Source organism: Botrytis deweyae (assembly GCF_014898535.1).
Source record: "Botrytis deweyae strain B1 chromosome Unknown BDEW_062, whole genome shotgun sequence".
In the NCBI taxonomy this organism is placed as follows: Eukaryota; Fungi; Ascomycota; class Leotiomycetes; order Helotiales; family Sclerotiniaceae; genus Botrytis; species Botrytis deweyae.
In genome coordinates, this window is record NW_024066269.1 from 53673 (window position 1) to 78604 (window position 24932).

General features: G+C 42.1%; 7 protein-coding genes across 7 annotated transcripts; 3 read left to right on the forward strand and 4 right to left on the reverse strand.

Moving 5' to 3' along the window:
- Nucleotides 1-169: 169 nt before the first annotated feature.
- On the reverse strand, nt 170-2424 carry EAE98_012267 (uncharacterized protein; the record flags this gene model as incomplete). Its single annotated transcript, XM_038959892.1, has 4 exons — nt 170-908; nt 1228-1469; nt 1541-2256; nt 2316-2424. The coding sequence occupies 4 exons, from the start codon at nt 2422-2424 to the stop codon at nt 170-172; spliced, it is 1806 nt and encodes a 601-aa protein (XP_038803733.1).
- A 724-nt stretch (nt 2425-3148) lies between these two features.
- EAE98_012268 (uncharacterized protein) lies at nt 3149-5377 on the forward strand (the record flags this gene model as incomplete). Its single annotated transcript, XM_038959893.1, has 3 exons — nt 3149-3551; nt 3596-4238; nt 4458-5377. Exons 1-3 carry the CDS (start codon nt 3342-3344, stop codon nt 5375-5377), a joined length of 1773 nt encoding a protein of 590 aa, XP_038803734.1. The 5' UTR covers nt 3149-3341.
- Nucleotides 5378-6634: 1257 nt separating this feature from the next.
- Nucleotides 6635-7484, reverse strand: EAE98_012269 (uncharacterized protein; the record flags this gene model as incomplete). The annotated part of the gene is made up of 2 exons (XM_038959894.1): nt 6635-6838; nt 7368-7484. The coding sequence occupies 2 exons, from the start codon at nt 7482-7484 to the stop codon at nt 6635-6637; spliced, it is 321 nt and encodes a 106-aa protein (XP_038803735.1).
- Nucleotides 7485-7727: 243 nt separating this feature from the next.
- On the reverse strand, nt 7728-10628 carry EAE98_012270 (uncharacterized protein; the record flags this gene model as incomplete). Its single annotated transcript, XM_038959895.1, has 3 exons — nt 7728-7902; nt 7957-10268; nt 10584-10628. 3 exons carry the CDS (start codon nt 10626-10628, stop codon nt 7728-7730), a joined length of 2532 nt encoding a protein of 843 aa, XP_038803736.1.
- A 1161-nt stretch (nt 10629-11789) lies between these two features.
- EAE98_012271 (uncharacterized protein) lies at nt 11790-12314 on the forward strand (the record flags this gene model as incomplete). The annotated part of the gene is made up of 1 exon (XM_038959896.1): nt 11790-12314. One exon carries the CDS (start codon nt 11790-11792, stop codon nt 12312-12314), a length of 525 nt encoding a protein of 174 aa, XP_038803737.1.
- Nucleotides 12315-13595: 1281 nt separating this feature from the next.
- EAE98_012272 (uncharacterized protein) lies at nt 13596-21563 on the reverse strand (the record flags this gene model as incomplete). The annotated part of the gene is made up of 2 exons (XM_038959897.1): nt 13596-20115; nt 20167-21563. The coding sequence occupies 2 exons, from the start codon at nt 21561-21563 to the stop codon at nt 13596-13598; spliced, it is 7917 nt and encodes a 2638-aa protein (XP_038803738.1).
- Nucleotides 21564-22120: 557 nt separating this feature from the next.
- EAE98_012273 (uncharacterized protein) lies at nt 22121-24276 on the forward strand (the record flags this gene model as incomplete). Its single annotated transcript, XM_038959898.1, has 3 exons — nt 22121-22134; nt 22265-22517; nt 22570-24276. The coding sequence occupies 3 exons, from the start codon at nt 22121-22123 to the stop codon at nt 23935-23937; spliced, it is 1635 nt and encodes a 544-aa protein (XP_038803739.1). The 3' UTR covers nt 23938-24276.
- Nucleotides 24277-24932: the final 656 nt, after the last annotated feature.

Here is a 24932-nt window from a genome sequence, read left to right on the forward strand (position 1 = left end):
ACAATAGAATTTATAGGTGATTTGAAAATGAAAATTAGAGACCAGAGAAGAAATATCAAAGTAATTCATATAATCTTTATAAGAATCAAAATACTACGAATAGTTCCCATACCAACATTGCTAAAGGCCAAACCCCCGATTTACTAGTGATTTTCTACACACTCATAATTCAAACCAAAAGTATACAACTCCCCATCTCCTTAATCGTCATGGTACAATCAATCAATCTCCCCTCCCTCCTCTGCAACTCCCAACTCTTTTCCAAAATCTCAAACGCACTCCTCGAATTCCCAAAACTTCTTGAATCCGCCACCGCTCCTCTCGACGTCTCTCGAAAGAATTCCTGATCTTGTTTCGAGCTTGCCAAACAACCTGCCACACTCAATGGCCACACTAATCCTCTGAACATTTGAGGATTAGGGATCATACGCATGGCGTTTATAGTGTTGTGGAGCATCATATCGATATCTTCCTGGAGTAGATTATCCGTGATGACCATTTGAAGATAGATGAGAGATGCGCAGGCAAAGATGTGGGTTATCAGGAGGATGGTATGTTTGTTATACAATTCTGTGAAATAGAATGGCGGGGTTCCTCGATGAATTGACCTTAATGCATGGAGTTCCTCTAACGTTTCTGAATTTTTAGATTCAAGACGACCTCGAATATTCTGTTCTGTGAAAATTAGTTGTTGTTTGAAATCTATGGTAGAATCAGATTCGTGTTTTTGTCTCCAGGTTCCTAGCCAGGCTATCTCGCTAATCATTATCATGACCCAGTTTTCACATCCCATGATAGAGGCTAGTTGAATTTTGTGGTCGGATTTGGAGGGGCCGGGTTTCTTGGCCGAAAGTAGTCGATTGTGGAATTCGGAAAGCCAAGGATGGGATCCGGTTGATACACAGGCTCTATGAGTTTGGTGTTAGTAAAAATAGAGTAACCAAGTTTGCGAATGACGCTCCGCTGGCCCTCCGGGGGCCATTGCCATGGAGGCCGAACAAAATCACATGTACGACCCTCGAGCGCAGCGAGCTATGGGGGTTTGGGGGCTTGCCCCCATAATTACATTCCTTATCAATGGAATACTTATTCAATTGATACAACAATCTGAGAAAGACAAGACTTTTTCCGTCTCTCCCCCCACCGCCCTTCAATCTTTCCAGCTACAATCGAAAAAAGCAAAACCAAAAATAACTCAGAAACCGCCGGAAACCAAGAAAAACTCACAGCGCATCCATCCAAATAATCGCCCCCGTGAAAAAATCCAACGCAGCACTATCTCTCGAAACCAAACTTTCACTCAGAGTTGATTCCGGCGAGCCTGCTCCTGGAATATTGAAACATTGAGATGAAGTCAATAGTGTTTCTGGACCTGGTATACTACCATTTGAGACTTCGTGAAGAACTAATATGAGTTCTGATGCTGCTCTGAGATGGACTTGCCAATTGCTTACACCCCCGTTGAAGAGCTTTTGGGACTTGTTAGTGATTGCGTTGTGATTCGTGACGGAGATGTATTATGGAGAAGAGGAATACTTACCTCGAAAGATATCAATTGTATCATGCAAGCCAGAATTTGGATATTTCCATCGAAAGCCCCTTGTTCAGAAGCGTTATTATTATTCGTCTGAATAAAATCTTGCAATCCTTTCAGTGCCAGGTCATAATGATGTTGTAATTCATGCAGATAATCTATTTCCGCTTGACCACTTTCCTGTTCTAAGAGGAGAGATTGACGGTGGAAAGCACTCAGACTTAGAGCTGCATGATAAAGAGGTTTTGTTTTTGTTAACAATGATAATAACCATCCTCTTCCCGATGATAATGATGGAGTATGAAATCGGAATTGGATAAAAAAGACATGATCAAGGTAATGCATCATCAAACTTGCTTCTTGATCTTCGATCCATTTTGGGAATAACGGAGACTTAGGGTCAATGGGCTTATCATGCTCCTTTTCAATAGGTGGTGTAGACATAGAAACGACATTGTCGACACTTGGTAAATCGTCTCCTTTCTTAGCGATTTTCGTCGTAGTACTAGTACCAGTACTAGGTGACTTTGGCGATTTGGGCACCGACGATATAGAACCCGTATTTTTCCTCGCACGAAAAGCAGCTCTCTTTTTACTTGCAGACGCAGCAACAATCGCTTTAATCTTCTCCAATTCTTCTTTTGCAAACTTTGGATCATCGATCCATTTTGGTTTGGGACCATAGTGACATTCTACATTAACATCCTTACATCTCGAACAGCCTATGAGAATCGGATATTGATGAGTGTCATTCGGCAAGTAAAAACTAATCATGACTAACCGGGTTGTACTTCATCACATTTCTTTTTCCGAATTCTACACGTCCAACAACCTCGATTACTTCGGACTGCGATTGGTGAATCGACATTAGAGCCGGAAGTGTTATCCATCGAGTACGGAAGAGAGGAAATGGTGTTGAGCTGAAGCGGACACTTGCATAAATGATTACCTGATACACATTGTTGTACACAAATAGAATCTAATATCGTGATTACAGACTCGTGACTCTTCGTACTGTGTGGCCAGTATAATTCACGACACCTTTGGATATCGTATCGTCGAATCAGATGAGGAATTAGGAATATATGAGTGTAAGCTAATGAAATCCTCGGATATCATTTACTGTATATTCGGTAGATAATACACGAGAATTTGATTGCAAAGAGGCGTGTCGTGTGTGTGAGAGAGTGTGTTGAGAATGGAGGAATGATTGAGTTCTCAAGGGGAAAAAGTAACTGGAGACGAGAAAAACTTCACATCGGCTCGACTTACTCAAAAAGGGAAGTATTTTCAATCCATTTTCGATTGATACAAACCGCCAATTCCACAACAAGTTGACAATCCGCAGCTTCTTATCATTCTTATCAGGTAAAGTTAACATCACGAGTTGTACGGGTGAAACAACGACCAAACAACCCTTCAAAGAATACCTTCGCTTGGATATTCCACGAATCTCATCTATATTTCTGAGGTGCAGATAAATTTCCGAGAGCGACGACGAATAAATGAATCTTATTGGGAGAATTCTATGCTTATCTGTCATTCAACCACTCGCACTTCCCGGACTAAAGATGGTCTTTCCTAATATATCTTGATTAGTATCACCTCAGTCTTATTGGTGAGTGTGAATCATAATAGGTAGACATGGTAGGTTCAGCTGTTTGATATTGAAGCTGTCTCGTATTATTTCGATGGACGATCATGCAAGCCTCAAGCAATATAACGACGTTGAGGTTACTAACTTTCTCAATATTATGAACATCGTCATTTGAACAATTTTCGAAATGTTATTGCATTCAAATCTGTAATGTCGTCTAAAAAGGGAGCAATGTCTATAATTACCCCAACTCAATCTCAAGGATACTCACTACTAAAATTCTATTCAGCTCTCTTCCTTGGCACTTTTATTCTTACCATATGGCATTATGGAATTCCTTCACAACTAATCTCTCATGCAAACCTCGAATTAAATAATCTAGCCCCAGTCATCGCGAAAACAGGTTGGCAATGGAAAAATGTAAGTTCCTTCTCCATGTAAACTCCACATGCTCACATCTCCAGGTCGAGCCAAGCGAATCCCTCATCTGGCATACTTGCTACTCAACTTTTCAATGTGCTCGTCTTTCCCTCCCACTAGACTGGCTCAATACTTCCAACCCTTCCAAAATCTCCCTCGCAATCATTAAAATCCCCGCAACAGATCTAACCAACTACCTCGGTCCCGTCTTCACTAATCCCGGAGGACCAGGTGGTTCAGGAATTTTTTCCCTCCGAAGAAACGGACACAATCTTCAAAAAATCGTCGGTAAAAACCACGATATCATATCTTTCGATCCTCGAGGTATAGGGGCCTCAACACCTCTCATTAATTGCTGGGGATCCTCGCGTCAAAATGCAAAGATTTGGAAATTAAGTGATGTAGGAGTAGTGGATTCGCATCCGGGGACTCTGAATGATGCATATGCGAGAGCGAGTGCTCTCTCGAAAACTTGCGAGGAAAATATGGAACGGGAAGCAAGAGCTAGGGGAGAGGAATCGTTGTTGAAATTTGTGAGTACGACGAGTGTGGCACGTGATATGCTTGAGATCATGAGGAAGACGGGCACGGAAAAGTTGAGGTATTGGGGATTTAGTTATGGGACATTTTTGGGTGGTGTGTTTGCGGCTATGTATCCTGATTTAGTGGAGAGGATGGTTAGTGATGGTATGTATTTTGTGTAATGGTTTTCTTTATCTAAGTGCCCTTTCTGCTCTCTTCTCCTTACAGGTTTTCCTCATTCCTACAAAAACACAACTTCTTCCTGCTCTGGGAATTAGAAGAAATGGGAAAAGAAAAACAAAAAGACTACATAATACTCTTTCTTATAAGAAAATATCATCGAATTGAACCTCATAAAGCAATCTCAATACTAACTCCAACCAGGCAACGTAAACTACAACGAATGGTCAACTAACACTCACACCTCTTTCCTCCACGACTCCGAAAAAATCATGTCAGCATTCTACCACTACTGTCACCTATCCGGCCCCACCATCTGCGCCTTCTACTCTCCCACCCCCTCCCAAATTTCCACTCGCCTATCCACTCTCCTCTCCCAACTAAAACTCCACCCTATCCTGGTCTCCCCCCAAGACCCCTCTTCCCTCCCCGAACTAATAACCTACTCCTCCCTCAAACGTCTCATTTCCGCCTCTCTCTACCGCCCCATCCTCCTCTTCCCCTCTCTAGCCACCGTCCTCCAAGCCCTCGAAACCGGCAACGGCATCCCCTTCATCGACCTCACCTCCACCTTCGGCATGCGCGAAATCTTCACCTGCGACTGTCCCCACGATTCCTGCAGCGATCTCCCCTCTCCCATCGACGACGAAGATTCCGATTCCGAAGCCACCACCGACGCCAGCGCAGCCATAATGTGTACCGATGGTGGTCCCCTCCCCCCTAGTCTTTCAACCTTCAAAACCTACGCCACAAACCTCATTGCTTCCGCTCCCTCCGCCGGCGCCGTCGGTGTCGAATTCAGACTTAGCTGTGTGGGTCGGTCCGTCCCCGCCAAATGGCGCTTTACAGGCCCCTTTGAGGGAAATACATCGCATCCGGTTCTGTATATTGCGAATGCGGCGGATAACGTGACGCCGCTTGTGAGTGCGCAGAGAAATGCAGAGGGGTTTGTGGGCGCGAGGATTTTGGTGCAGAACTCGTTTGGTCATACGAGTTTGAGTGCGGGGTCGGGGTGTACGGCGGGGGTGGTGAGGGGGTATTTTCAGAGGGGGGAGTTGCCGGAGGTGGGGAAGGTGTGTGAGGTTGAGGGGGTGCCTTTGGGGGTGGGAAGATGGGGGGGATAGGGGGGCTTGGGGAGGTTAAGGGGATAGAGGGGGAAGAGGAAAGAGAAAGAGAACTTAGAGAAGCGGCGTGGGAGTTAATGATAAATCATGATATGAGATTTGGAGGAGGAGGAGGGATATAACGATATAATGATACAATGATATTTTGAAATTAAGTTAGAGTTTAAGCATATAGTTGAATGAATCTAAATCCGAGAATAGAGAATTAAGAAGAACAGAGGAATAGAAGAATAAATACTAGTTAGTATACATGAATATACGAACAACTATCTTTCTATCTATCTATCTATCTATTATAAAAATAATAAAATAATAAAATAATTCTTTATATATACTATAAAAAACTCACTATAAATATAATATCTTTAACCAAAAAAAAGAAATAAAAGACTTTATCTAGCGTATTATATTATATAACGAAAATTGAATTGATATCTTAATAAAAATTAATTGGCTTTTCTTAAACTATATAAAGTGGATATGTAAATCTTAGCTATAATAGAGAGATATGATTATTATGTATTTTTTTGTATATGTTATATCCTAACTTATAATATTTACAGATATATATGTATATATATATATATACTTAAGATTCTATATAAAATAATAATCCATTCTTTAAATTTCGAGCGAAGCGAGCTGAGGGGGTTTGGGGCTTGCCCCTATGAAATTGGATTGGATTTGGATATATATTGTTATTATTATTATTATTATTGGATGAGTAGGGGATGAGTAGGGAGAGAGGGGTGAATAAATAGGAATGAATAGGGGGGATGGATGAGATAGATAGGGGAGGGACGAGTAGATGAATAGGATGGAATAAATGAATGAATAGGGAGGGAGGTATGGATAAGTAGAGAGGGAGGTATAAATGAATAAATGAGTGAATAAATAAATGAATACATAAGTAGATGAATAAAGAGATGTAAATGAATAGGAATAAGATAATCAAATTGGCGTCCAATCACTAAGATTCTATCTCTCGCATCTATCGGGATCTACCCACCCCATAGATCACTAGGTCGCTCCCTCCCGTGGGTAGAGTACTAGATTGAGTATATACAGAATCCAAAACCAAAATCCAAAATCCAGATCCAAAATCCAAAATCCAATCCAAATATAGAATATAAAATATAAAAAATAAAACCAAGACCTCCAATAGCTTTTAGAACAATAATAATCTAGATCCACCAGCACCACCAGTATCTATACTCCAAAAGCTTTTTCAATAAACCTATTGACATTTTTCTACGATTATTGACATCGCCTCCTCCTCTCTCCTCCCGCCTCCTCCCCTCCCCCCTCCGTCTCCTCCTCCTCCTCCTTCTTCTCCTCTTCCTCCTCCTCCTCCTCCTCCTTCTTCTTCTCCCCCTCCTTCTCCTCCTCCTCCTCCTCCTTCTTCTCTTCTCCTCCTCCTCCTCCTCTTCCTCCTCTTCCTCCTCCTCTTCCTTCTACTACCTATTACCTCCTACTATTATTATTATTATTATTATTGCTACAATAATATCTCGATATCTACTAGATATCTACTAGATACCTAAATAGCTATATCTTTCTTCCCCCTTTCTTCCTTGCTTCTTTTTCTTTGAGATATTATAATTACTAATTACAATATATAATACACATAACTAACTATACAATTTCATATCTCATTTCAATTCATTTTAATTTATCTTAATTCATTTCATCTCAACTTAGCTTATTTCAATTCATCTCAATTCATCTCATCTCATCTCATCTCAACTCAACTCATCTTAATTCATTTCAATTCATCTCAATTCATCTCAATTCATCTCAATTCATCTCAATTCATCTCATCTCATCTCATCTCAACTCAACTCATTTCAACTCATTTCAACTCATCTCATTTCAACTCATCTTATCACACCTCATCTCATCTCATCTACTCCCAAGAATTCATCCATTCATTCATTTACACAGCATACCATTCATTAAGTGTATCATATCATATCATATCAAATCATACCATACGCCATTCCTCCCATTCCTCCCTTCCTTCCTTCCTTCTTTCTTTCGAAGAGAAGAAATCAAAATCAAAATCAGAAAAACTCATCCATCTCCCATACCCATTTCCCATACCCATTTTTCAATACCCCAGCACCAGTAGTACCTTTGCACCAGTTTGAAAGAAATGCTATGCTATGCTATGCTATGCAATCTTATGAACATGATATGAAAATAGCATGAATCAAGTCCAATGCAATCAATCGCGAAAGCACAAATTTCCCAAAGACCCTTGAACGCACCCCACACCATGAATACATTCTATCCAGCCAACCAAACCCATAAAATTATCCGATACAAAGAAAAGATCGAATGAAAAAAATCAAGCCAAATACTTATAAGTAGGTACTTTAGCATCTTCGATTCTTTCCAAATATTCTCTTTCGATCAAACTTTCAATACGTCGTTTCATCATATTGATATTAGGTTGGAAGCGTTGTGAAAGTTGTGAAATGACTTCTGTAACGAGTTGTTGATGAGGACATTCTTTACGTGCCCTATAATATTTTGTTAGTATATAAATCATCAAATTGGGAGTAGGGAAAACATACTTCATGATTCGGACAATGACTGTATCCATAACATTCCCTCGATGTTCATCATTTCGTTCCTCGGTCAATCTTCTTTCTTCAGCTCCTTCAACCTTGCTGGTTTGTCCACCCATTGCTTGAACCTTAATCTTGACAGCTTTACTAACAAAACCGGCATTGAATGTAAACACATCACCCATGGTAGGTAATTCATTAGGCTTTCCAGGTTTCTTAAGAAGAACTCGAGATTTTGGTGGACCAGAGAGTTGCATCAACGCACGTGGTAAATCTTTATCGCTAATATTCAAACGTTCTTGAATTTCTTCATACGATAAAGTTGCACCGTCTGGTAGATCATTAAAAAGCATCAAAATGATCATACCATATGTATTCACATTTAATTCGTACCTTCTCTCCCTGCCCTTCGGTCCTGTTTCTCCTGGAATGGCTGGGAAATGACATTTAACATCAGCATTTCCCAAATTACCTAACCAAGTCAACATTCTACCATTTCGATCTTTGAGATAGAATGCCTTGAATGAATCTTGTAATTTTTGTAGCTCCAGAGGCCAATTGCAGTATTGTCGAGGTCCGTCTTCAGACGAAGGAATACCACCAATGATTTCCGTAGGCCAACAATTGGTAGACAGAACAATAGCAGATAATTCGATTGGCTTTCGATCCTTATCTCCAACGTTCTCGATGTGCTTTTTATAATTCTGGGTAAGTTCTTCGGACATGGTAACATCCTTGAACATGCCTTCCAGCTTGGTCGTAAATGAATTTCCGATTTCCAACTTCATTCGAGAAATCATTTGCTTCTCCACATCAGTGCTTTCAGATTTATTGAGCAACAAACGTTTTGCAAGATGTTTCTTGTAATATCTCTCAAACATATCCTTGTCCTGAATATATCGAAGTAAAGTGGTGGCCTTGTCCAATACTTCGTCGATCTCAACCTCGGTTTTGCCCTTGATGCCACGCTTAAGGTTATCGTCGATAAACAAGGAGACGTACTCGGAACATCGGTCGAACAGGTTAATGAAATCCGAAAAGCTCTTGGTGATAGCTGTTTCTAGAATAGTATCTTCATTGAAACATTTCTTCCACATATTGTCGAATTTATCCTTCAATCGTAAGACCTCATCAACCCACTTGATGGCTGCAAGTGTTTGCTTCGCGGCAGCATTCATCGGCTTGGCCTTCTTCTTCGCACCTTCAGCTTCATCCTCTTCTGCTTCGGGCTTGGTATCCTCAGCTGCGACAGGAGTTTCGAAATCTCCACTGGCGATAATTTTATTAATTTCCAGACCGAGTTGGACCACACGACCTTGTAGTGCAATCTTCAGCGGTCCTCTACCTGCATCTATCCTAGTGATAAGTTGATATAGAATGGATAAATCCTCAAATCGGTCATTTTCGATCATGGCCTGCAAACCACTTCCTTCCATCGCAAGAAATTCATTCAGGTGACTACTGATCAATTCTTGTTCGACAACTTTTTGAATCTTCCTACTTGTGAAATGAGCGATAGTCGTATCACACCTGTCAGCTTCCTCGTCGAGTCGTCTCTTTGTCTGACGTAACCAGGTACTAGCAGGTGAGTCCCTCAATAAAGTTTGACATTCTGCTTGGTAAAATTTTCTGCTGGCTGCTAAAAATGCAGGTTCGAAAACAGTAATGTATAGCTTCTCACTTTCATTCTCTGCGTCGGTTTCGTATAGACCCTCTAGCATGTAGATGACAGAACGGATTAAATGTCGATTGATGACATCACCTTCTCTCTCCATTCCAATCTGATCCAATATAACCGAATTTAGAATATCGAAAGTGATCATGCTTGAATTGTCCAGAAGTGGTGAACGTAAAATGTGATCCCGGAAAAGCCCCATAGCTGTAGTGTAGATTGAAGCCTTGCGATTATCGCCACAATAAACTCGATCCATATACATGAGGACATCAGTGGTCATACCCATACATAAATTGTGATCCGTCCATGAAGCCTTTAGTCCTTCTAGAAATTGTTCACCGGTAAGTCTTCGTTCATTTGCGGCAGTTCCAGAGACGCCACCAGCAGCGACATTGACCAGATTTGAAGTAATAAGTTTCCGAATGGCTGGCATGACTTTCCCAGCGAACCATTGCTCCTCGAAAACTTTGACTCGTTCATATAGTAGATCGCCATCTTTCCTCAGTACGATTTTGTAAGAAGCCCGGTACAATTGTTCGAAAGAGAGTGTTCCTGCATTCTTTTCGTGGATTTCCTGGAGTGCATTCTGTAAAATCTCCCATTGAATCTCGAACTCGTTTTTTTCGCCGGCACGTCCAAACGCCTATAGAGTAGAAGAGTACCAGTTAGCAAAGATACCAAGAATGTAAAGATATTCGCGACCAGAGGAAGAGTGCTTCGAGGTAAACTACCATCTGACTTGTATTAAGAGCATGTGCAATGGCCGCATCAAAAGACTGTCCTGGAGTGGGAGGCATTTTGAATTACTTGATAATCTAACCTTGGCGCAAACAAAGTTTTGAAAGTTTATTGAAGTTATTCATTCGCCAGAAGGGGAAGGCAGCTGTTGTCAGAGGAGGAAGTATGGATGACCTAGATAGGTAGGTATTGAAGTGGAAAGAAGTGAATATATACATACCCTACGAGGCGCACGAATTCTAGCTCTACCACGTCCTGAAATCATCTTTAAAAATCTTTCAGTTTCCTCTGATTATTCAATTTCTCCAAATGAATGTTTCAATATGAGATGTCTCTTCCAGGTTCGAAGAACTTCTAAGTTTGCTGGTGTTCAGTCTGGTGAGGGGTTAGATAAGATCAAGACTCCGAGAGAATTGCCATAAACTGTGTTGAGAAAGGTGAAGGAAGGTAAGGTTGGTAGAGTATTGTTTGTATATTGTGAGAAGAGGGAGAGAACAGTGTCTTAAGTAGAAGAAAGCAAAGGTTGAAATGGATCTTTAAGAAAACCAAATAATGAAGTTGTTCATGAAGGTTCATCCATCAATACATTTGACATGGAATCTTTCACAGACTGCACTAGTAATTGCTAGGTCCTTTACCAGTACGGTACGGGTACTATGTGAGTTACTCGGGCTTAATAATCATATTTATTTTGCCACCAATCAGGGGATTTTCAATCTTGAAGCTAATCCTAAAAGATCAAGACGGTGAATAGATTGTTGGCTTGAATCATACTAGGTAGGTAGAAATCATATAGCTTCGGAGTAGCAGTAGTTATATGTAGTAGTAGTCGTAGTAGTCGTAGTAGTCGTAGTAGTCGTCATAGTCGTTATAGTACTATTATATTTCGTACTAAATAAATCAGACCCCCATATAACTTCAACTATTATATCTAGTCTTATATATACAACGCTAGCAAACACTAGCAGTATTAAACCTACCTACCTATCGATACAACCCCTCACACATAATGTTTACTCTTTCTTCTTTCTATGATAGAATCAGCTAACAATAATAAAATATCAAAGCTTTCTAAGCTTTCCATCTGACCAACCCAACCCAGCCCAGTCCAGCCTTGTCCTCGTCATATCGGCAGAATCAGAAAGCGGTAAATAAAATAATTTTCCTTATCGCAATCAATTCCGTAGCCTTCCCCAAACTTCTACTCTATCGAGAACTTTCATCTCAAAAAACAATCCTCTCTTCTATTGTTGACTGTCTTTCAATTGCCACCGATTTATACCTCACAAATCAATTTCTATCTATACGAATAGAAGAATCCTGATACGACTCTCTCATTCTACCGTCACATCTCTCCGTTTCACACACAGAACAAAGACCAAACCTACAAGCCCCTCCTCCAAACGCCACAAAACCTTTCTTCACAATGTCACTCAAATCCTCCACCTTTGCAGCTTTCCGAGCTCTCTCCCGAAATCAACACACAACCTTCAAAGCTACACCTCGCATCACCTCTTCAATCCCGACCCATGCGTCCCTCATCCCCCTCAATCACCCCCGCCTCTACAGCACCCCCTCCAAACCCCTCACCGACCGCTCCTCCTCCTCCTCCTCTACTCCCTCACCACCTCGCGCCCCTCAACCCTCTTATGAGCTAACCTTCACCTGCAAACCCTGCTCCGCGCGCTCCACACACCGCATCTCCAAACAAGGCTACCACTCCGGCTCCATCCTCATCACTTGTCCCAGCTGCAAAAACCGACATGTGATTTCCGATCACCTGGGAATATTTGGAGATCGCAAATTGACGATTGAGGATTTGATGAAGGAGAAGGGGATGTTGGTTAAGAAAGGGACCTTGAGTGAGGATGGGAATTTGGAGTTTTGGAGTGATGGGACAAGTACGGAGAGGAAGAGAGAGGGGGAGGAAGAAGGGGAATACAAGGAGTGAAGGGATATGATTGGCTCTATAAAGTTTAAGAGGAGGTGTACGAATAATTGGTGATTAAGACGGAGAGTGATAACGGAAGGAGAAATTTTCGATTAGCCCTGGAGTAACAAGATATCTGGGGTACATGCACGCACAATGAAATATGAAATACCGCGCGATACATCACACGAGATCAACCTGATCACCCAGAGTCAAGTATCACTGAGAAACGCCAACTGCAGTCCCGAAACAAACATAAACATCATCCAGCACACGCCTCAAAACCCACAACAACCTACCTCAGCATTCCCAACTCCACTTCCTAGAAGAACACTGAGGGAACACACATCCGAAAACAAACTCACATCTCACAAGATAAAATCAGTGTATGAAAGCCGTCGCCGTTATGGATTCAAAAATGTAATAATACCTACCTAGTAGATATCTAGCTGTCACAGGATTATAGGACCACGATACCACATCTCTATTATATATGTGTTTATATGTTATGTATATACAAACCAATGGATCTTCTTTCTAGATATACAAAAAGATTGTTCCTCATCCCATCTCATCCCATCTCATCTCATCCCATCTCATCTCATCTCATCTCATCTCATCTCAAATGAATATAAAACATAAACGCGAAATCAAATTGAATTACCTATATTTACATTTACATGTCCATCTGTCTAGGTACTGACACTAATATACCCACCGACGAGACGAAGAAACGAAAGAACGAAAGAAAAAAAGAAAAAAAGAAAAAAAGAAAAAAAGAAAGCCTCTCAGTATCCCCTCTCTCCCCCCCTCTCTCTCCCCCCCTCTTAATTACCTACTAGTATCATACCACCTGCACTCCACACCACACCACACAATATATCATCTCACTCATCTCACTCATCTCACTCATCTCACTCATCACACTTATCACACTTATCATCTCACTTATCACACTCATATCACCCATCTCACTCATCACACACATCGTACTAGTGTACCATACCTATACAACAAACCAAGCATCTGAAGATATCCACGTAATGAATAAATGCAAGTAAGTAAACAAATTCCCAATAGAATTTTTTCTTCACCTCTATCTAGTATGCTATAGCAAATCCTGCGATGGACTATCTATCTGCAACACAAAGCCACCAGCTCAGCACTCAAATCTCAAGAAACAAATTTTGCCCTTCCCAAACTCCATTTGAAAACGCCCATGACATACATACATACATACATACATACATACAAATCGCTCCCTCCACCAACAACATAACATCCCGTCCCAACACTCCAAAACTAACACATATTTCTCTTCTTACTGAACATTTCGCCCTTCTCCTTCCTCCTCTCCTTCTTCCTCTCCGTCTTCTTCCTCTTCTCCTCTCCAAATTTCTCCGGCATGCTAACCGCCTCAATCTTTCTCTTTCCACTCCTCTGCGCTCTCCTCTCCTTAACCCCCTCTCTCACCTTCAGCAATGCATCTGTATATTCCTGGGTGCCCACCTTCCTCTTCAGTGTCTCCAACAACTCTTCACTCGACGACTTGAGGGCTTCGTAATTATTGCGGAAGAGTTCGTCTGTGGAGTACGGCATATGAATGGAAGGATCCGTAAGATTATGCAGAGGGAGGATAATAGTTCGCAGCGAGGGAACCAACGATTCCGGCTCCAATTTACTGCACAGTATTTCGAGGAGTTGAAGAGCGGAAGTTTTAGGGATCAAATTGTCTGCAGTGGCTGGATGAGTTTCTCTTCTCAAGACGAAAGAGACGCGACCGAAAAGATATTGCAGGACGCTGTTGGAAACGTTAGGTTCTCCTGATTGTTCGACTTCAGCTTCGGCTTCTAGATCTTCTTCTTCAGCGTCTGCTCTAGGTCTTTGTTTGAGATTATTAGAAGCAGCACAGCGACCGAGGAAAATAAGATTCTTGACAACTTCATCTGCGAGTACTTGTGTGAGAATTGGTCCTCTGAACATCCTAACGATGCGGTGAATGAAATCAGAGATATAATCTCCACTGAGTGCGAGACCACCTGAACCCTTAAGTGGTAAGCCTTCAAGACCAGCTTCGGCATTGGTTCTTGCAAAGTCTGCAAAGTATATGCTGCTAAGTCTTGTCGCACCTACTTTTACCCATGTATGTGGATATGAAAGGCATGCTCGTACCGCAGACCATAAAGATGCAGTCTTCGGAGAGAAAAGTTTCTCTGGGAATTTCTGACACATAGTCCCAGTAAGTTCGAGAGAAGTGTAGATTAATTGCCAGTAATCTTCCTCGTCATCGTCTGGAGTTTCCAGGATCTTCGAAACAGTACCGAGTACAAAATTGATATTTGAATCTTCCATATCGGATCGAGATTCGAAATACAATGCATAAGTTTGTAGCGCTACCCGGACAGCTGAAGTCTTGTTTTGCTTAACGAGTGATTGTAGAATGGTAAGGAAATCCGTCATGCGGCTTTCGTCTGCTCTCTTGAATGTCTCCTTGAGGACTTCTCCGGCTACCATACGACACTTTTCGCTTTCGTCATTGGCAATGACCGAGATCAAAGGTACAAAACTAGATGCGGCAACCTCTTGAACAATGTCATCCGAAGTCTTTGACAATAGGAGAAGAATGACTTCGAGTATTGACATTCTTCCACCTTCTCTATCGTACTTTAGATTTGCAACTATAAATTCTAATTGTTTGTTCCATCGAATCTTCTTTTGTGGGAATTCTCTGAGGAACTGAACGAATGCACCGCGTGCAAGATCTCTTGTATCTTTGTCGTCATTTGTTACCATGACCGTGCTGACATAGTCCAGAGTGTCATATACTACAGCAGTCTCAATCTTTGAGTCCAGCACAGATCTCAAGAACTTGAACGTGATATGTCGTCGCTCTGGTTCTGTAATGTCATCCTTCATTTTCTTCAGGATGTCATCAATCGATCTACTTTTGACTGGAACATCTTTTCGGTCTCTGAGAACGACCGAGAGTAGATTCAAGGATGCTTGAGCAATATCCGAAGTGGTTGAAGAGGATGAGGCTACACATTTGATGGCTTCATCTACCGCGACCCGGTAAAGATTTGTTCCATCACCATCAATTTTAAGTGGAACCTTGACAATGGTACTGAGTAATTTGAAGGCCGCAACCTTTACTTCTTCCTCTCCTTCAGCAACCGCGTCACCAATCATTGGGATGAAGCCTGCGAGATTGCTAGGTGTTCGAATCGTATCGTACTTCTTGACGACAGATCTCATAACGTCAAAGGCAAATTTGATAAGCTTGAAGGTATAGATTGTCGTAGCACCGCGTTCCCCACCACGTTTGGCACCTTTTTGTAGCAAGTAGCGTTTGAATCGATAATCATCTCTACTCGCCTTTTCTTGAGGCTTTCGGCTGTTGTAAACATCTTGAATAACTTCATAACAGAAGACCAAACTATCACGACTTCCGGCAGCTGTATTTTTGAGTAGTCCAGAACTGATCCTGTTCAAAAGTTCATCGATTTTGCGAACCATCCGGATGTTTAGCTTCTCCTTCAACAATACTCGAATTGGATGAATCAAGTCTGTCAGTCGGCTCAGAGTAGCTGTCTTGGCTATCAATTCCATAGAATCATGACTTTTACTGCTCTTGACTTCTTTCATCTTGCTGATATATCCTTCCTCGTCTTTTTCTTGTCCTGTTGCACCAAAAATATCGTCCATGATGATTGCAATGATCGAAGGCAGGCAATAATCAAGGTCACCCGGTGCATATTCTGGTGTCGTAGCAACTAACATGGAATGCATAGTGTATGACAGTACATGAAGCTGGGAACCTCTTGCTAACGCACTTCGCAATTCCCTTAATACAAAGCCGAAGCAAGAAGGACCAAGCAAAACGCAAATCTTTACCAAAGTATCTCTAGTAAGATCCCGGGATTCTTGTGCTTTACTGCGGAGAATATGACAAATATCAGTCAAGACGGCTGGAAGTCGTTCTGTCATTTTCTCTTCTGGCAATAGTTTGAGAAGCCTAACAATGATGACCGCAACAGGAACACGCAAGCTGACTGTCGATTCATCCTTGTCATGGAGATAATCTGTCAATGGTGGTAAAATATTGGTAATAAGATCATCAGAAAACTTGGGCTCTTTGGGCATAGTGGTGGCCAATTTGCTTGATATCTTAGGAATATCAGTCTCCATGTCAGTATCAACGGGTGGTTGAGCGGCAAGTGCCAAAGCATCAATGACTTTGCCAAGAAGGCGGATGATCTGTTTCTCGAGATCAGGTTTGGCTTGAACATATCCAATAAAACGTTTCAGAAGAGCACGATATTGGGGCCACTCTAGCGAACCTGCCAGAATTCCAACAGTCGTCGTAGCTTCAGCAGCAAGATTGTGTGCATCGTTGCCTTCGGCTCTATCGAAGATAAAATGTTCGATAAGAGGGATGAAAAAGTGGCTGACGTTCTTGCTACTTAATTCTCCTTTCTCGGCAGCAGAAGAAAGCATTCCCAGAGCACTAAATTGCCTACCTTTACCTGCTGCAATAATGTTGTTGAAAAACGAGGATTCAGTCTCGTCTTCGCCAGCCAGAAGATTGTGCATGTCGCTGACTTGAGACCAATCTGAGAAATTACGGACTAAATGAGCCATAACGTTCATATATTCACGACGAACCATTTCCGAAGGCTCACGAACACCGGCGAACAGGGCTGGAACCAAGATTGTAGAAAGCATGTTTTGAAAAGCTGAGAACTCTGAAGTTTGCTTGGCATCTTTAGCTGTTTCAATGAATCGACGTATTCCATCAGAAGAGTTTGATGACAACACTCCGTGTTCCTCATCATGCTTGATATAAAAGAGCATGTTGAAAAGTAGTGGTGACCACTGATGAGAATTAAAATCAACATCTCTTTTGGCGTTAATGGCATGGAAAGCCTTCACTCGGCGATCGTAATCTGGTTCATCGAGCCGTCCTTGGGCAAAAGAATTGAGATCTGAACACAAGGCAGCTACCTCTTTCAAGACAGGATCTTTGTCTGAGTACACCAATAGGACTCGTGATAATACCTCTCTACTAACCTTGTCTTTGAAGAAACCAAATAAGGAAGTGATAGTATGATAAACTCGATCCCTGAGGTCAACATCGTTTTGGAGATCATAGAGAGGTACAAAATGCTCTAGAACCAGAAGCAAACCGGCTTTAGTCTTAGGGGTAACCCTACGCGAGGGTTGATCAAGTAAGAATACAGATACATCCACCAAGTTGCGGCCTTGTGTGGAAGTCGATACGAAAGGCGCCAACTCGGAAACAGTTTCGACACAACCTTCCAATAGGTTTTTGCTCATGTCGTTCTGATCGCGTAGGATTGTACCAATTTGAATCAGACATTGGTCCATGTTGGGATTCAGAAGCTCTTGCTTCACTGAGTTACCCTCTGCTCCTTCCTCTTGTGCACATTTGATGACACCCCTGATGATTGAAAGAGCAAATAGCTTGACTTCATCCTTCGATTTTGGAGGTGCTAAACACTCTGCTACCTTTGGTATGATTTTTTCATTGCTACCAAGAAGCAACACTGTCTTCATCGAAGATGACCAGACAGAAAACAATCTAAGGAGACCGGAGATACCCTGAGCTGTTTCGATTGGCAAGTTATCGAGTCTTGGTAGGACAACTTCGGCCACAATGAGATCCATATAGGGAGACCAGTCAAAATCTGTCGAGTTGTTGAACAATAGCACGAGACACTTCAATCCAGTCTGTCGGACAACTTTGAAGAGAGAAATTTTACTGGAAACTCCCTCATCTTCAGTTTCTTCAACATGTTCTCCCTGTAGTTGTCGTGTGGCAATTACTGTACAATACAAGACAGCTTCCAGTAATTTTCGAGTGAGAGGCACAACTTTAGTGGCTAATTCCTTCAATACCGACTCCATCATGTTTGTGAAACCAACTTGCTTCCTTGCACCCAATAACTCCTTTTCAAAGATTGACATTTGGACTGCCCCATCCTTCACTAAATCCAAATCTTTGAGATCACCAAGGGCAATATCCAAAAAGCCTCCAATATCTTCAACGCTCAAATTTCTCAACACCGTCAGTCTTCTTGCCTCCATCCCTTGCTTTCCACTCGCAGCGCCTTTTCGAGAGATTGTACGTCCATAGAGTAATCTGAGGAGAACTGGCATAAGTGCCTCGCGATGCTCAGGTTGAACCAGGGTTTGTCCCTGAAGGAGAATTGTGATTTCATCTTTGAAGCGAGCTTCGTCCAGCAGATTCAAGAGGTTCTCGGAGTAAGGTTTGATGCTCTTGTTCCTCCATGTTAAGACAGCTTTCAAGGCAGCTTTCTGGGTTTCAATATCACCATTCGCCAACAATCGTAAAAGTGCTTCGTAAACCTCATCTGTCTTGAAAATAGACTTCGGGTTGCTAAATAGGCCTAAAACGTCCAAAAGAGCCTTCTGATCTTTTCTTGTCCAGTCGCTCACAACAGCCTCGTCTTCATCACCGGTCTGATCAATCTCCTCCGAGGCTTTGCCGGCCCAAGAAAGGAACATTGGAATGAGCTGTCGAGATCGCCTTTCACCAATCATAGGAATGGCAGCCAAAACACGAAGAGCCTGAGATCTAGCAGTGTTTGGTTGAGCATCCACTAGTTGTTGAGCAACCTCGAATTTTTGAAGCATAGTATCACGTGCATTGAGAACTTCCGACTCAGTCTCTTTAGCAAGTTTGTCCAAGTTATTCAAATTGGAGCACTCAAAGTCGGTTAATCCATTGTTTTGATCCTTTTGCATGGGTGCGGGTGGCCCGCTCCACCTTACCGATGGTGTCTCTAGCCATTTGAATGTCAAGACTGCAACTGCTTCCTCACCAACTTTCGATTCTGAGATCTGTTTGAGGGCAGCACTAGCATCGTCCCAGATTTGCGCCATTTTCACAGTAAGCATACCAAAACAGAATGATGGTATAGCATATTTCATCCAAGGTATCGCCATCTGTGAAGTATAGATTGAAGCAAGCTTGCGAATATGCATAGAAGCGGAACGAGCAGATTGCAAATCCATTGGAGTCTGCTCAATCATGATCATGAGTGTAATTGCTTCCGACGATTTTCCATGATCAGTGTCGTGAATATGCTCCAGTAGTCGCAGAGAAAGAAGGCGCAATTCGCTAGATTCGGATGAAAGATTCTCTACTAAGGATCGTACCAAGAGGTCGAACTCGGCTTCAGAGTCACTCGTATCCTCTTCCTCGTCCGATTTGCCACCGTCGGGTTTAGGAGACAATTTGAGACTGGCCTTGTAGCCTAGTAAAGCTTCTAGGAAATTTGGCAATCGGGCATATCGAGGGGCTGCTGCACGTAATAATGGTTCCAAAGCCCTGTCAGCCTCACCAGTTCCTTTTGTCATGCGAGAGAAAGCACTGAACCCTCGACCAACGATGAAATGAGCTTCCTCTGGCGCAAGTGAAGAAGATGGTCTAAGTGCAAGTTTGAGCTTGCGAAGTAAGATTTCCGAAATTCTTGCGTTTGTTGAAGGATGTACAGCAGTGCACTCCAAGATTTCTAATAGAGCATTATATTTAGGTAAGCATCGATCATGCCATGTTTTTGGGCTGCGATTATATGTAGCTGGCGATACCTGTTCCGGGAAAGGTTGTAGTTCTAATCGTTCAAATTTGCTGACAATCTGGTCCTGCCAAGACTGAGGTAACGAAAATGCATCCTTTCCATATTGACTTGGAAGTACTCCTGAGGCGACCATTTTTGGTAATAATACACACAAAGTATCTCCATTTTCCGCGTCAGACCAGTGCGTAACGATGAATCTGGGATCAAATTAGCATATGGTTGGAGATAGATGAAGTGATTGAACTCACCTTTTGAAGTAAGGTAACGCAATAGTTTGGAAGCGTTCAGGCTCTCCTTGTGACAAATATGAGCAAAATGTCAAGAACCATTTGGCCAACGGATCCTTGGTCAGGGCATCCATAAAAGGGGCAATAAAAGGAATTGTAGAATCCATTGGAGAATATGTCAGAGCAATAGCTATACTCTCAATGAGGTATTTCCACAAATCCAAGTGTTTGTCGTCGGCTGCCACAAAAGATGCGTTCTTGGACACTGCCTTTAAAATATTAGATAATGCCTGTAACAAGGCTGGCCAATTCTGAACTCTCGAAGCTCGTCGAACACCAGCTACAATCCCTATGGTCCGCGCTGAAAGTAAAAGTTTGTTGAAATCATACATTGTCTTTGACTGTGTAAAGGAATCGGTAATAGTGTTTGCCTCCTCCAGTACTAGTTCAAGGATCTCTTTGATTGTCTCCGGGGTTGTATGATGAACTATACTGGTTAAAACACCACATATAACGTCAATCCATGGCATTGCCTCCTTCTCTCCAAAGTCACTCTCTTCAATGGCGAGGAAAAGAGATTTGAAAATGGTTGGACCCGACGTATGTACGGTTAAACCATTACCCTTCATAGCCTCCGCAAACATGGTCATTATTCCATGATAGTATAGGCCGAATTGTTTGGTATCCGCGATACTCAAAAGGTCTGATTTCGCATGGTTTACGATTAATGGAAGAGCCTTCGCTCGGTGGGCAGGTGCGCCAGCTTTTTTGATGAGAAAGCTCATGGCCTCCGCAGCGAAGCGGGCAATATGTGGAGGTTGGGCACTTTTTCCGAGTAATGGTGCCATTAAATCATATGTAGGTCGTAAATCTGGTACAATAAGTTTGGACAAATATTTGAACAAAAATGTTAGGCATGTAAAACACCATTCTATAACTGCGACATCTTTTCCAGTGCCTGCTATCGTCGAAGTAACCAATTCCAAAGCTTTCGCATAGTGTTTTTCGAATCGAGGACCCAAATCATGGGCAAAGTCTGTAATTAACTCCAGCAATGGCTCCAATGATTCCCTTTGGTTTCCCTCCATATAAGTGACGAAGAGACCCATAATCTTATCCTGGAAATGTAGAATCTGCGGTAAACTGTCGCATAATGGAAGGACCTCCTCCGTAAAGGATTGGAACCCAGACGACAAATTGAGTTCGGTCCATTTCTCTAGACTGGCTTTGAAATATGAGGTTGTCGCAGAAGTATCTTCGGCATCGAGGTCATGACGACGAACTCTTCGTAATGGATCGAGGGAGTTTAATTTCGAGATTTTTGTGGTAAATGATTCCCATCGATGATTCTTTTGATGGGCAGTACCCTTCTTGCCCTTACGGGTCTTAATTATTCTTCCGGAGGTTGTGGCAGGCATCGTAAAGTTATGTCGTCCCCAATCAACGAAAATCCACAATCGCAGAGAGAATGGAAATTTTTATTTTTTGATAAGAAGAAATGGATAATGGCTTATATAAGCAGTGTCCAGCTAGAGTTCATCAGTAGGTACTAGGTAGGTAGGGAGGTAGGTAGGTAGTCAATGGATCAAGTCTCTCAATTGTCAATACATACAACTCTATCTAGAGTACCTTTTGACCCTCTTCTTTCACCGCATTGCTTCTTTTCTTTCCTCTCCTTTCTCATCTCTATACTCAAATTTATCATCCATTCTCCTTAAGTTCTCTTCTATTTCACATCTTTTTGCCATCATTTTCTGCCACTTTTGACCGCCTGAGCAACAGTCTCCACTCTGCCGTCCTTGCATTAGCGTGACGCTAAGATATGAGCTTTTGAGCTTTCTTATCGAGAAGTCAAATCGCGTCGCAAAGAACTTTTGAAGTAAATATTATCATTACGATACCATACTATTCTATTGTTTTGGACCTCCACCACAACCTACAGCTCTCTCACAATCTGGCGGCTTCGAATATCAACATGGCATCTAAGATGTAAGTTCCTTCTTTTAAAATTTCAATAAAGATAGGTATTGGCGGTACTTCTGAGCTTGTCCTTCCAATCACCATCGCATGTTAACTCACCTCACCTCACCTTCTGCGAACTGAACTAATTGATCGACAGAATTGTTCTCGGCGACGTGAACGGTCATATACGCAATGTCTTTACTAAATTAACATCGCTGCAACTCAAGAATAACTTTGCCCTTGCTATCGTGGCTGGAAACCTTTTCGCTGGAGCTGAAGACACAGAAGCCGAAGATACAGTTACAGACCTCATTATGGGAAAGATACCCATACCATTACCTACATACTTCACTGTCGGGTCATTACCTTTGCCCAAAAGAATCATCGAGAAGATTGAGAAAGATGAGGAGGTCCGTTAATTCACTCTTTGAACGCGGGGAATACCAATACTCATGCTCTTAGATATGTCCAAACCTACACTATCTCGCAAAGAGAAGTACCACGAAAACTTCAGAAGGAATTAAAATAGTTGCGCTCGGTGGTCAACTCGACGAAAATGTAATTGGGGGTTTATCGAAGGAATCATATTTACCTTTTCACACTGTTGGAGATGCGAAAGCTCTTCATGGAGCGCACACAGCGGATATTCTTTTAACGACGTTGTGGCCAAAATCGATCCGAACGGGTTCCAAAATACCAATCCCTGATGACTCGAAGGATCCTATTGCAGGAGATCATATCGCAGATCTTTGCGCAGCTTTGAAACCTCGTTATCACTTTTCCGTGTCTCCAGATTATTTTTATGAGCGAGAACCTTTCTTTCACGCCCCTACTTCAGATGAACCTGATGTTCGACCCCTCACTCGATTTATTTCCTTGGCCCCTCATGGCAATCCTCGGAAACAGAAAGCCTTATATGCATTCACGTTACAAGCAACAGTCGATCCAACTGCCCCATTGCCCACAGGTACCACAGCGTCGCCATTTGTAGCTCGACCCAACGAGAGGAAACGAACAGCTCTTGAACCGGAACCATATTCTAGATATGGCGGTGGCAATGATTACAAACGTGGACGAGGACGTAGAGGTCAAAGACAACCACCCCCTGGGCCCGGTGAATGTTTTTTCTGTCTTTCAAATCCAAATTTGGCTACTCACCTTATTGCTTCAATCGGCGATGATGCATATTTGACAATTGCAAAAGGACCTTTGACAACAGCGACCACAAATGCTTCCTTAGGCATTAACTTTCCTGCACATGCGTTGATCATTCCTCTCTCTCATTCGCCTACATTGGCCCTAATCCCGGAGGAAGAGTCAAAAAATAACACCTACGTTGAAATGAACAAATACAAGGAGGCGCTACAAAAAATGATTGCACGACGCAGCGAAAACAAGCTGGGCGCTGTTACCTATGAGATCAGTAAAGGCAATGGTGTTCATACACATTGGCAGCTCATTCCTACGCCTATTGAAACCATCCAAAAGGGTCTTGTTGAAGCCGCCTTCCGAGTCGAAGCCGAAAATCTTCAATACCCAGCCTTCGAGGTGAGGGATCCAGGAATCGGTCAAAATGATGGCGATTTCTTCCGCGTGTGGATCTGGACACCTCCTACGGACGAGGCTCCAGAGGGAATTACCAAATGCATTACAATGCCATTTGATTGGAATGTTCGCTTCAATCTCCAATTTGGTAGAACGGTTCTCGCAAAACTTTTAAGTCTGGAAAAGAGAATCCAGTGGAGAGATTGTGCTCAGACAGAAGCTGAGGAAAAACAAGATGCTGAGTCTTTCAAGGCTGCTTTCAAGGAATTTGATTTCGCGCTTTGATCCGCATTTACATTTTCATATCCAATCGTTTGGCGCATAGATGCATAGTTTGGGAGTTCTTGCATAGTCTCATTTATCATTACGAATATTTCTTTTTCTCATTATTGAACATTGTTGAATGGGCGGTGGGAAAGTTATTAAGCTAGCATACATACATACTCTTTCTTTTTCTTTTATGGTGGACAGATAGGTAGACCGATGCATGGCATGGCGTTGAGGGAAATCATCTTTTCATTTTCACTTTTCAAATTTTTATCTACGTTATGGGAAGGCATCGATAGATACTTCATGGATATCACACATCCTGGAGTCAATAGTCAATACGCACTTGAATAAAAGCATTATTTTTCTCTTTTTCTGGAAATACTGCAGGAGTCTGTCAGCTCTTCAATCCCATCGTCTTAATAATCACTACCAAATATGACCTCGAGTTTGAGAACTTTCATCTACATACATACACCCCCCCCCCCCCCCGCCCTCCTTTTCTTCCCCTCGCGTATTATTTATTCCTGTGAATCACTCAATCTTCCCAATCAATCTGCTTAATCTAACTAATCCGTGATTTGTTTGAATCAGGAAAAAAAGATTTGATATCGCACATATCGTGCGTGATACATTTATTCACAGCATCTTGAATCTGAATCTGAATTTTATCTCTCGGTGTACACCAGTACTAAGGAATTGATCACAGTATCATCTCATAGAGGGAGGAAGATCTTTCATCGTGTGATTCTTTTTCCCTCTAGTCTTGATTTTTTTTGTGGGTTGCTTTTCTTTTTCTTAGGATTCTTCTTCGCTTTCTTTAGTTCCTGGTTCCTGGTAACTGGTTGCTGGTAGGAAGAAGGGTTGTTGGATATGTGGTTGTGTTTTGTGTGGTAGGTAGATAGCTATATATCTACTTACGAAACATCCATGATAGCATATTCCATGTTCCATATTCCATATCACATCTCACATACAAATCTCTCATTCTAGGTAAGTGAAAGAAGGAACAC